General features: G+C 37.0%; 1 protein-coding gene across 1 annotated transcript in view; it reads left to right on the forward strand.

Annotated features, from left to right (window-relative positions):
- The first annotated feature begins 3115 nt into the window (after window positions 1-3115).
- sim1a (SIM bHLH transcription factor 1a) overlaps window positions 3116-13710 on the forward strand; it is a 33201-nt gene continuing 22606 nt past the window's right edge. Inside the window, exons 1-2 of the mRNA XM_028470883.1 lie at window positions 3116-3589; window positions 9588-9664. Of these exons, the coding sequence (XP_028326684.1) occupies window positions 3415-3589; window positions 9588-9664 (252 nt within the window). The 5' untranslated portion in view covers window positions 3116-3414. The remainder of the gene's footprint in view (window positions 3590-9587; window positions 9665-13710) is intronic.

The raw sequence follows: 13710 nt of genomic DNA on the forward strand, positions 1-13710 counted from the left end.
TAGTTGATTGTTGGGGTTTAGTTAATTGTTGGGTTTAGTTAATTGTTTAGTTTAGTTAATTGTTGGGTTTAGTAAATTATTTAGGTTTAGTTAATTGTTGGGTTAAGTTAATTGTTGGGTTTAGTTAATTATTGGGGTTTAGTTAATTGTTGGGTTTAGTAAATTATTGGGGTTTAGTTAATTGTTTGGGTTTTGTTAATTATTGGGGTTTAGTTAGTTGTTGGGTTTAGTTAATTGTTGGGTTTAGTTAATTATTTGGATTTTGTTAATTGTTTGGTTTAGTTAATTGTTGGGTTTAGTTAGTTGTTGGGTTTAGTTAATTGTTGGGTTTAGTTCATTGTTGGCTTTAGTTATTTGTTTGGGTTTTGTTAATTATTGGGGTTTAGTTCATTGTTGGGTTTAGTTAGTTGTTGGGTTTAGTTAATTGTTGGGTTTAGTAAATTGTTGGGTTTAGTTAATTATTGGGGTTTAGTTAATTGTTTGGGTTTTGTTAATTATTGGGGTTTAGTTCATTGTTGGGTTCTGTTAGTTGTTGGGTTTAGTTAGTTGTTGGGTTTAGTTAATTGTTGTGTTTTGTTAATTCTTGGGTTTAGTTAATTATTGGGGTTTAGTTAGTTGTTTGGGTTTTGTTAATTATTGGGGTTTAGTTCATTGTTGGGTTTAGTTAGTTGTTAGGTTTAGTTAGTTGTTGGGTTTAGTAAATTGTTTAGTTTAGTTAGTTGTTGGGTTTAGTTAATTGTTGGGTTTAGTTAATTATTGAGGTTTAGTTAATTGTTGGGTTTAGTTAATTGTTGGGTTTAGTTAATTGTTGGGTTTAGTTAATTGTTGGGTTTAGTTCATTGTTTCGTTTAGTTAATTGTTTAGTTTAGTTTATTGTTGGGGTTTAGTTAAATGTTGGGGTTTAGTTAATTATTTGGGTTTAGTTCATTGTTGGGGTTTAGTTCATCATTGGGTTTAGTTAATTGTTGGGTTTAGTTAATTGTTGGGTTTAGTTAATTGTTGGGTTTAGTTAATTATTGGGTTTAGTTAATTATTGGGGTTTAGTTAATTGTTTGGGTTTTTTTATTATTGGGGTTTAGTTCATTGTTGGGTTTAGTTAGTTGTTGGGGGTAGTTAATTGTTGGGTTTAGTTAATTGTTGGGTTTAGTTAATTCTTGGATTTAGTTAATTATTGGGGTTTAGTTAATTGTTTGGGTTTTGTTAATTATTGGGGTTTAGTTCATTGTTGGGTTTAGTTAGTTGTTGGGTTTAGTTAATTGTTTAGTTTAGTTAATCGTTGGGGTTTAGTTAATTGTTGGGTTTAGTTAGTTGTTGGGTTTAGTTATTGTTGGGTTTAGTTAATTGTTGGGTTTAGTTAATTGTTGGGTCTAGTTAGTTGTTGGGTTTAGTTAGTTGTTAGGTTTAGTTAATTGTTGGGTTTAGTTAATTGTTGGGTCTAGTTAATTATTGGGGTTTAGTTAATTGTTGGGTTTTGTTAATTGTTTAGTTTAGTTAATTGTTTAGTTTAGTTAATTGTTGGGGTTTAGCTAGTTGTTGGGTTTAGTTAATATTGGGGTTTAGTTAATTGTTGGGTTTAGTTAATTGTTGGGTTTAGTTAATTATTTGGGTTTAGTTCATTGTTGGGTTTAGTTAATGGTTGGGTCTAGTTAATTTTGGGGTTTAGTTAATTGTTGGGTTTCGTTAATTGTTGGGTTTAGTTAGTTGTTGGGTTTAGTTTATTGTTGGGTTTAGTTAATTGTTTAGTTTAGTTAATCGTTGGGGTTTAGTTAATTATTGGGTTTAGTTAATTGTTGGGTTTAGTTAGTTGTTGGGGTTTAGTTAATTGTTGGGTTTAGTTAATTGTTGGGTTTAGTTAGTTGTTGGGTTTAGTTAATTGTTGGGTTTAGTTAGTTGTTGGGTTTAGTTAGTTGTTGGGTTTAGTTAGTTGTTGGGTCTAGTTAATTATTGGGGTTTAGTTAATTGTTGGGTTTAGTTAATTGTTTAGTTTAGTTAATTGTTTAGTTTAGTTAATTGTTGTGGTTTAGTTAATTGTTGGGTTTAGTTATTTGTTGGGTTTAGTTAATTGTTGGTTTTAGTTAATTGTTGGGTTTAGTTATTGTTGGGTTTAGTTAGTTGTTGGGTTTAGTTAGTTGTTGGGTTTAGTTCATTGTTGGGTTTAGTTAATTGTTGGGGTTTAGTTAATTGTTTAGTTTAGTTAATTGTTGGGTTTAGTTAATTGTTTAGTTTAGTTAATTGTTAGGGTTTAGCTAGTTGTTGGGTTTAGTTAATATTGGGGTTTTGTTAGTTATTGGGGTTTAGTTAGTTGTTGGGTTTAGTTAGTTGTTGGGTTTAGTTAATTGTTGGGTCTAGTTAATTATTGGGGTTTAGTTAATTGTTGGGTTTAGTTAATTGTTTAGTTTAGTTAATTGTTTAATTTAGTTAATTGTTGGGGTTTAGTTAGTTGTTGGGTTTAGTTAATATTGGGGTTTAGTTGATTGTTGGGTTAAGTTAATTGTTGGGTTTAGTTAATTGTTGGGTTTAGTTCATTGTTGGGTTTAGTTAATTGTTTAGTTTAGTTAATCGTTGGGGTTTAGTTAATTGTTGGGTTTAGTTAATTGTTTAGTTTAGTTAATCGTTGGGGTTTAGTTAATTGTTGGGTTTAGTTAATTGTTTAGTTTAGTTAATCGTTGGGGTTTAGTTAATTGTTGGGTTTAGTTAGTTGTTGGGTTTAGTTACTTGTTGGGTTTAGTTAATTGTTTAGTTTAGGTTATTGTTGGGGTTTAGTTACTTGTTGGGTTTAGTTACTTGTTGGGTTTAGTTACTTGTTGGGTTTAGTTAATTGTTTAGTTTAGGTTATTGTTGGGGTTTAGTTAGTTGTTGGGTTTAGTTACTTGTTGGGTTTAGTTAATTGTTTAGTTTAGGTTATTGTTGGGGTTTAGTTAGTTGTTGGGTTTAGTTAATCCTCCTCAGGCCAGAGGTGAACTTTCCTTCAGCCAATCACCGCTTGGCCTGCCGTACGCCTAGCCAATAGACTCGTGAGCAGGGTTTATGGGCGTTTAATTGGAGGAGGTGAATCCGTGGTGGGCGGGCCCTGATGAAAGGACATCGATGTTGTCCAGAAGGTGGTGGTGGATAGAGACAGACGGTGGTCACTGCGGGGGGCTGAGGACCTCACACTAACCACCTACCCCACTTCTGACCTCGGATCCCGGTCACGTCCTTCACTCTGTGTGTGTGTGTGTGATCCAGGACCAGGGTACCTTTACTCTGCACCTCACGGTGGATAAATAGGACTTATTATTAGGATTAAACCTCCTCCATCCATCGGCGGGAACAGCTGGAGGCATGAGGGAAGCTTCAGGCTCCGGGTAGGAGGGCCGGGGGCCGAGCTCGGACCGTCTCACCGCGGGTAGCGGCCGCTGTGAGGGGGGCAGCATGAAGGAGAAGTCGAAGAACGCGGCCCGGACACGGCGGGAGAAGGAGAACAGTGAGTTCTACGAGCTGGCCAAGCTGCTGCCGCTTCCCTCCGCCATCACCTCCCAGCTGGACAAGGCGTCCATCATCAGGCTGACCAGCAGCTACCTGAAGATGAGGCTCGTGTTTCCGGAAGGTAGAACACTAATACTAACACTATATTACGTTATACATAACTAACTGTACTACATTACGATATACACTATATTAAACATAACATTATAATACACTATACTATACACTACATTACACTTTACTATACACTATATTACACTATACTATACACTATATTACACTATACTATACACTATATTACACTATACTATACACTATATTACACTATACTATACACTATATTACACTATACTATACACTATATTACACTATACTATACACTATATTACACTATACTATACACTACATTACACTATACTATACACTATATTACACGATATACTAGGGCTGCACAATGATGGTCAAAATATTCTTCTCGATAATTTTTTTAATCAATATTGTAATCACAATTTAAATCATAATTATTTATGAAGGTAGGAGAACATTCGTGTTTTTATTACGCTACTTTTAAACAAACAATATGTGTACAGTTTACAGTGCAAAATAAAACTTTCAATAAATGAAAACAAAAAAAACACCCTAGAATTTAAAACGTTCCAAAGACTAACAGAATAAATACATTATTACAGAGTGCAGAGCCCACATTATAAATGTAAATATTTATTCGTTTCAACCAGAATCGTGATCATGATTAAAGTTTGATGAATCATGCAGCACTAATATACTACACTACACAGCAGGCCCAACAGCACACCGTAAACATTTCTGGAACATAAATTACATTTAAAAATACATGCTTTTTATTCCACATTTCTGTTGAAAAAATCATATTTAAATTAAACAGCAGTTGTTTATTCTTCCTTTATTTTATTCCTAACTGAGAATTAAACTATGGAAATGTATTTGTATAGTGTATTTCATACACAATGTGATTCAATGTGATTTACATGATAAAAAAGTGCAACAGAAAATATTTAACAATTTAAAAATAATTAAAGAACATTAAAATCAGCAGTACAAACATTAAATCAACAATAATATAATATTAAAATCTCCCTCTGTCATGCGTAGTAAAGAAATAAAAAGCTTTTAATTTGACAAAATAAGATAAAAAAGAAGGCCTTTGAAACTGAAACAAGAATAAAACAACCTAAAGAAAAGTGAAAGTATGTTATTATTTATGTATATTTAGACGTGTTTGTCTTCAGTTTGTATGTTTATGAGAGGTTAACATGTTACACATACACACCTTTGACTTTGCTTTTCAACACTCTGCAAAGCACGGCCTACATACACAGACATCATACATACAGCCTCTATACATTCAATATTTATTCTATTTATTTATTTTTGAACGAATGACTAAAACATTTATGAAAATGAATAAACAAATCTGAACAGAAATAAGTGAAAAAGTCACATTTTAATATAAAACACCTTTGACTAGAAGAAGCTTGTCAAACCCCCATTCTACACCATTAACAGATGCAAAACCCAATAAAAAAAAAAAAACAGTAAATGTAATAAATGATGGTGTTTGTCAGATTTTAGGGAACATTATTACATTTATAAACCCATGCAGCGTGTTTATTTACTCAGGATTAAATTCAGTTTTTAAAGCAAATGCTGAGATCTTTTTTTTCTTTGTTCTTTGCATCAATTTTATTCCTTTAAAAAACTATGTATATATATATACATATGTATATATTTTATTATTTTTTACGAGTGTTAAAATATTGAAGTATTTACAGCTTTATGTGCAAAACGCATTTCTGCTGAGTTTTGGTTTGTCACATCTGTTTCAGAATTACAGTTTGTCTGCAAATAATGAATAACTATACTCATGCTTTCTAATAAAATCCTCTTCATGTGGATGAGCATTCTCTCAGGCTTTATTCCTGCATGTGTGTGTGTTAATGTGGGGGTACTTGTCAGGGGGGCCCCTGGGTGGCCCCTCCAGCAGCAGATTAGTCAGTGATGAGGTTCTATTCTGCGTGACTGCTGCAAAGCCACAGATATTAGTATGAGCTCCACGTGTGATGATGCTCCAACATATGGAGCTGCTGCTGCATTTACTCACATCCATTACATCTGCACAATAAATAAAATATATAAATACAATAATCACACAACCCTGGTGATGTCTATATTTACTGACAAAAATCCTTGAGTTTATTTGTCCTGAAACGTGTTGGACTCGATATGTTACATATATAATATACAGTGCAATGCGTTATTATGATTTATTTTACATTAAAAAAGGAGCTGCAGTGACAGTTGATGTGAGCAACGCATGCGCTGAATCCATCATGTTTTACACGAGCTCTGAAACACACACACACACACACACACACACACACACACACACACACACACACACACACACACACACACACACTTAATAAAAACAACTTGTTTTATTCCCGTCCTTTAGCGCTGGGCACGTTCTCGTTCAATTCTCCGCTCGCGCTTCTCCTTTTTTTTGTGACACGGCTGGAGTTTAATTAGAATAATTATTGTTATAAAACAATGATCATTGTAATTTATCTCACACATTTATTTACATCACCACACAGTGATATTAACAGAACATGTAAAATTATAGGGGTTAATAATTTCCGTTGTTTCTATTATTATTATTATTATTATTATTATTATTATTATTATTATTATTATTATTATTATTATAAAATGAATACACAGGCCTAATGTGCGCAGGAACGGCAGATTTATTGTAATTGTTAGATGACAGTTTTCCGACCATTATAATGAAGAAGAATAAAATAAGTCGTCCGTTTATTTAAAAGCCTTTTTAAATTATCAGATATAGTCGCTAATTATTTAAATGAAATGAGTGAAATGTTTGTGAGGTGAGTGTTTCCTGTATTTAATAATGAACAGACCACAGTCCTAATAAACCACTTTATTTCAGTGTTTTTCCAACATTTACACAATGATAGAAACACTCTAATCACATTATTTATACAAACTTTAAATGTTCCATAAACACTCGTTTCGTTTAAGCTCATATTTAACGCAATATATTATAATGACTTGTCTTTTGGACGTTTTATTAACTTGGCTCGGATCGAATCACTTTCATTGGCTTTTCACTTAAATGTTAAAATTAGCGGAAGGATATATTAGTCCCGGTGTTTATTATGTTATATTCAGTTATCTGGCGGAAGGATATATTAGTCCCGGTGTTTATTATGTTATATTCAGTTATCTGGCGGAAGGATATATTAGTCCCGGTGTTTATTATGTTATATTCAGTTATCTGGCGGAAGGATATATTAGTCCCGGTGTTTATTATGTTATATTCAGTTATCTGGCGGAAGGATATATTAGTCCCGGTGTTTATTATGTTATATTCTCAGTGATCAGATTAATAACCGGCTGCTGTTTAAAGGGTTAAAGCTGTAAATGAGACTCAGACCCGCGTGCTTTGTCGCACGTTTTCTTTATTGATCCATAATTATCTTTGATAGTTCGGTACTTGGCTGTTGTTTTGTTCCTATTATTAAACACTTCGTTTTCTACGGATCGATCACAGCTTTGATGTTAAAATTACCTTCAGAGCTCGAGCCGCGTGGAGAGAACTGTTCACTGTTATATTAAAATTATGAAATATTACATGACAATATGACATGTATAGTGTTAAAATATGAAATATATAGAATATAGTGTGAAATATATGAAATATACAGTGTTAAATATATTAAATATGTAGTGTTAAATATATGAAATACTTAGTGTTAAATATATAAAATATATAGTGTGAAATATATGAAATATACAGTGTTAAATATATTAAATATGTAGTGTTAAATATATGAAATACATAGTGTTAAATATATTTAATATGTAGTGTTAAATATATGAAATATATAGTGTTAAATATATAAAATATATAGTGTGAAATATATGAAATATACAGTGTTAAATATATTAAATATGTAGTGTTAAATATATGAAATATACAGTGTTAAATATATTAAATATGTAGTGTTAAATATATGAAATATACAGTATTAAATATATTAAATATGTAGTGTTAAATATATGAAATACATAGTGTTAAATATATTAAATATGTAGTGTTAAATATATGAAATACATAGTGTTAAATATATTAAATATGTAGTGTTAAATATATGAAATATATAGTGTTAAATATATAAAATATATAGTGTGAAATGTATGAAATATAAAATGTTGAATATATGAAATTAAATATATTAAATATGAAGTAGTAAATATATAACATATATAATGTAGAATATAAGAAATGTGGATAATGTTAAATATATGAAATATTTAATGTTAAACATGAAATATGAAGTGATAAATACATAAAATATATTGTTAAATGTATGAAATATAGAGTGTTAATATACGCACTGAGAAAAGCCTGGATCAGCCTCAGAGATTAGTCTGCATTTACAGATATATATTGTATCAATAAAGAACATCATATTTCATAAAATGGGCATCGGGCAAAATTTGCTCAAATATTATGATGAAAACAGAAATAGAAAAACTATTTTTATACATGAATGTAATAGGTTTTTGGTTTTTTTTTTTGGATTATAATAGGGTAAAAAATAACTTTGAATAGATGTAGTTATTTTAAGTATTATTTTTCCCAAACAGCAGCGGTGGCCTCGCACCATAAGATATTTAGACACTTTTTTTACATTTAATTAACTGTCTTTTACTTAATTATGTATGTTTTGTTTTTCATTTCTTTCTTTATTTATTTGTGTTTCTTCTTTTCATTTGTAGTATTTCTCGAGACTTTGCTGTGACTAAGGAATTTCTCCCTGGGATGAGTCAGTGTATTTCTAATTCTGAAATTACTGATTAGTAATGTTTTTATTTTTGAAAATTCAAATTAAGCACATGTATACTAAGGTACTACATGGGTGCTGTCTCTCTTTTTTCTTTTTTCACTTTATTTTATTTTTTTTTTTACCTTTTTATGCATTTAAACCTTTTTTAACCGACAGAAATGCAATTGAACATCATTGATCGATCATATTTATAAATATATATATTTAGACAAGGCAAATTTATTTGGAAAGTGCATTTCCTACACAAGGCAATTCAATGTGTTTAACATGATTAAAAGTGCAACAGAAAACACTAAACAATTTAAAAGTTAATGTAAACATTAAAATTAGCAGTAAAAAATTTTAAATTAGCAGTAAAAACATTAAAATCAGCAGTAAAAACGATAAAATCAGCAGTAAAAATACTAAAATTAGCAGTAAAAATGATAAAATTAGCAGTAAAAATATTAAAATCAGCAGTAATAACATTAAAATCACCAGTAAAAACATTCAAATTACCAGTAAAAACATTAAAATTACCAGTAAAAAAATTAAAATTACCAGTAAAAATATTGAAATCAGCAGTAATGACATTTAAATCACCAGTAAAAACATTAAAATTATCAGTAAAAACATTAAAATTAGCAGTAAAAATATTAAAATCAGCAATAAAAGTATAAAAATTAGCAATAAAAATATTAAAATCAGCAGTAAAAAAATTAAAACCATTATAATTAGCACTAAAAACATTAAAATTAGCAGTAAAAACAGTATTGAGGTTATGTATGTATTTAGTGCAAAAACTGACAAAACACTGTCTGTAGCTGTAACACTGGATCATGAAAAATGTTTTCCATGGACCATGGAAATGGTTTAATTCAGCACCATAACTGGTTTTAAGATGTGACTGCACCAACATATGAATAAACCACTGAAGAATTGGAACAATGTTGTTTATGTATTTTATTATACAACTATGTATGCATATATGTTGTTTTTGTTTATACTCTATACATATTTAAAAACATGGAACTGTAAGTTGTAATATGTTAAATTTGTGCTATCTGTTACCAATAAAAACTTTTAAAAAATAAAATACAACAGCAGTAAAAGCATTAAATCAATAATATGATTAAAACTCTCCCTGTCAGTCGTACACAGTAGAGAGAAAGAAAAGCCTTTAACTTGGATTTAATTCATGTTCACCTGATGCTTGTTTTTTAGGCCTTGGTGAATCGTGGGGTCACGTGAGTCGCACGTTGGATGGAGTCGGTCAGGAATTAGGATCCCATCTGTTACAGGTAGCCTGTGCTCACTGAAATGAGCTGTTATTATTATTATGATTATTATTAGTGTTGTTGACACAGTGTGGTGAGAGTTTGTGTTTGGCCACCATCTGCAGCCTGTTTCCTTCAGTCATTGTTGTGCTTGAGTGAAATGAGCTGAACTCATTCATGGTCACGTCCTCCAGCAGCACAAAGGGCTGCATGGCTGCAGTAACGCATGGCTGAAGTAACGTATGGCTGTAGTAGCTCATGGCTGCAGTAACGTATGGCTGCAGTAACGTATGGCTGTAGTAACGTATGGCTGCATGGCTGCAGTAACGTATGGCTGCATGGCTGCAGTAACGTATGGCTGTAGTAACGTATGGCTGCATGGCTGCAGTAACGTATGGCTGCATGGCTGCAGTAACGTATGGCTGTAGTAACGTATGGCTGCATGGCTGCAGTAACGTATGGCTGCATGGCTGCAGTAACGTATGGCTGTAGTAACGTATGGCTGCATGGCTGCAGTAACGTATGGCTGTAGTAACGTATGGCTGCAGTAACGCATGGCTGCAGTGACGTATGGCTGTAGTAACGTATGGCTGTAGTAACTCATGGCTGCATGGCTGCAGTAACGCAAGGCTGCAGTAATGCAAGGCTGCAGTAATGCAAGGCTGCAGTAACGTATGGCTGTAGTAATGTATGGCTGCAGTAACACAAGGCTGCAGTAACGCATGGCTGGAGTAACGTATGGCTGCAGTAAGGCATGGCGGCATTGCTGCAGTAACGTATGGCTGCAGTAACGCATGGCTGCAGTAACGTATGGCTACAGTAACGTATGGCTGCAGTAACGCATGGCTGCAGTAACGCATGGCGGCATTGCTGCAGTAACGCATGGCTGCAGTAACGTATGGCTGCAGTAACGTATGGCTGCAGTAACGCATGGCTGCAGTAGCGCATGGCTGCAGTAATGTATGGCTGCAGTAACGCATGGCTGCGGTAACGCATAGCTGCATGGCTGCAGTAACACATGGCTGCAGTAACGCATAGCTGCATGGCTGCAGTAACGCATAGCTGCAGTAACGCATAGCAGCATGGCTGCAGTTACACATGGCTGCAGTAACGCATAGCTGCAGTAATGCATAGCTGCGGTAACGCATAGCAGCATGGCTGCAGTTACACATGGCTGCAGTAGCGCATAGCAGCATGGCTGCAGTAACGTATGGCTGCAGTAGCGCATGGCTGCAGTAACGCATGGCTGCAGTAACGCATAGCTGCATGGCTGCAGTAACGCATAGCTGCAGTAACGCATAGCAGCATGGCTGCAGTTACACATGGCTGCAGTAACGCATGGCTGCAGTAACACATGGCTGCAGTAACGCATAGCTGCATGGCTGCAGTAACGCATAGCTGCAGTAACGCATAGCAGCATGGCTGCAGTAACGCATAGCAGCATGGCTGCAGTAACGTATGGCTGCAGTAACGTATGGCTGCAGTAACGCATGGCTGCAGTAACGCATGGCTGCAGTAACGCATGGCTGCAGTAACTTATGGCTGCAGTAGCGCATGGCTGCAGTAACGCATGGCTGCATGGCTGCGGTAATGCATAGCTGCATGGCTGCAGTAACACATGGCTGCAGTAACGCATAGCTGCATGGCTGCAGTAACGCATAGCTGCAGTAACGCATAGCTGCAGTAACGCATAGCTGCAGTAACGCATAGCTGCAGTAACGCATAGCAGCATGGCTGCAGTTACACATGGCTGCAGTAACGCATAGCTGCAGTAACGCATAGCAGCATGGCTGCAGTTACACATGGCTGCAGTAGCGCATAGCAGCATGGCTGCAGTAACGTATGGCTGCAGTAGCGCATGGCTGCAGTAACGCATGGCTGCAGTAACGCATAGCTGCATGGCTGCAGTAACGCATAGCTGCAGTAACGCATAGCAGCATGGCTGCAGTTACACATGGCTGCAGTAACGCATGGCTGCAGTAACACATGGCTGCAGTAATGCATAGCTGCATGGCTGCAGTAACGCATAGCTGCAGTAACGCATAGCAGCATGGCTGCAGTAACGCATAGCAGCATGGCTGCAGTAACGTATGGCTGCAGTAACGCATAGCAGCATGGCTGCAGTAACGTATGGCTGCAGTAACGCATAGCTGCATGGCTGCAGTAACGCATAGCAGCATGGCTGCAGTAACGCATAGCAGCATGGCTGCAGTAACGTATGGCTGCAGTAACGCATAGCAGCATGGCTGCAGTAACGTATGGCTGCAGTAACGCATAGCAGCATGGCTGCAGTAACGTATGGCTGCAGTAACGCATAGCTGCATGGCTGCAGTAACGCATAGCAGCATGGCTGCAGTAACGCATAGCAGCATGGCTGCAGTAACGCAAGGCTGCAGTAATGCAAGGCTGCAGTAATGCAAGGCTGCAGTAACGTATGGCTGTAGTAATGTATGGCTGCAGTAACACAAGGCTGCAGTAACGCATGGCTGGAGTAACGTATGGCTGCAGTAAGGCATGGCGGCATTGCTGCAGTAACGTATGGCTGCAGTAACGCATGGCTGCAGTAACGTATGGCTACAGTAACGTATGGCTGCAGTAACGCATGGCTGCAGTAACGCATGGCGGCATTGCTGCAGTAACGCATGGCTGCAGTAACGTATGGCTGCAGTAACGTATGGCTGCAGTAACGCATGGCTGCAGTAGCGCATGGCTGCAGTAATGTATGGCTGCAGTAACGCATGGCTGCGGTAACGCATAGCTGCATGGCTGCAGTAACACATGGCTGCAGTAACGCATAGCTGCATGGCTGCAGTAACGCATAGCTGCAGTAACGCATAGCAGCATGGCTGCAGTTACACATGGCTGCAGTAACGCATAGCTGCAGTAATGCATAGCTGCAGTAACGCATAGCAGCATGGCTGCAGTTACACATGGCTGCAGTAGCGCATAGCAGCATGGCTGCAGTAACGTATGGCTGCAGTAGCGCATGGCTGCAGTAACGCATAGCTGCATGGCTGCAGTAACGCATAGCTGCAGTAACGCATAGCAGCATGGCTGCAGTTACACATGGCTGCAGTAACGCATGGCTGCAGTAACACATGGCTGCAGTAACGCATAGCTGCATGGCTGCAGTAACGCATAGCTGCAGTAACGCATAGCAGCATGGCTGCAGTAACGCATAGCAGCATGGCTGCAGTAACGTATGGCTGCAGTAACGTATGGCTGCAGTAACGCATGGCTGCAGTAACGCATGGCTGCAGTAACGCATGGCTGCAGTAACTTATGGCTGCAGTAGCGCATGGCTGCAGTAACGCATGGCTGCATGGCTGCGGTAATGCATAGCTGCATGGCTGCAGTAACACATGGCTGCAGTAACGCATAGCTGCATGGCTGCAGTAACGCATAGCTGCAGTAACGCATAGCTGCAGTAACGCATAGCTGCAGTAACGCATAGCTGCAGTAACGCATAGCAGCATGGCTGCAGTTACACATGGCTGCAGTAACGCATAGCTGCAGTAACGCATAGCAGCATGGCTGCAGTTACACATGGCTGCAGTAGCGCATAGCAGCATGGCTGCAGTAACGTATGGCTGCAGTAGCGCATGGCTGCAGTAACGCATGGCTGCAGTAACGCATAGCTGCATGGCTGCAGTAACGCATAGCTGCAGTAACGCATAGCAGCATGGCTGCAGTTACACATGGCTGCAGTAACGCATGGCTGCAGTAACACATGGCTGCAGTAATGCATAGCTGCATGGCTGCAGTAACGCATAGCTGCAGTAACGCATAGCAGCATGGCTGCAGTAACGCATAGCAGCATGGCTGCAGTAACGTATGGCTGCAGTAACGCATAGCAGCATGGCTGCAGTAACGTATGGCTGCAGTAACGCATAGCTGCATGGCTGCAGTAACGCATAGCAGCATGGCTGCAGTAACGCATAGCAGCATGGCTGCAGTAACGTATGGCTGCAGTAACGCATAGCAGCATGGCTGCAGTAACGTATGGCTGCAGTAACGTATGGCTGCAGTAACGCATAGCTGCATGGCTGCAGTAACGCATAGCAGCATGG

This window comes from Gouania willdenowi, chromosome 16 (genome assembly GCF_900634775.1).
Source record: "Gouania willdenowi chromosome 16, fGouWil2.1, whole genome shotgun sequence".
NCBI classification, from domain to species: Eukaryota; Metazoa; Chordata; class Actinopteri; order Blenniiformes; family Gobiesocidae; genus Gouania; species Gouania willdenowi.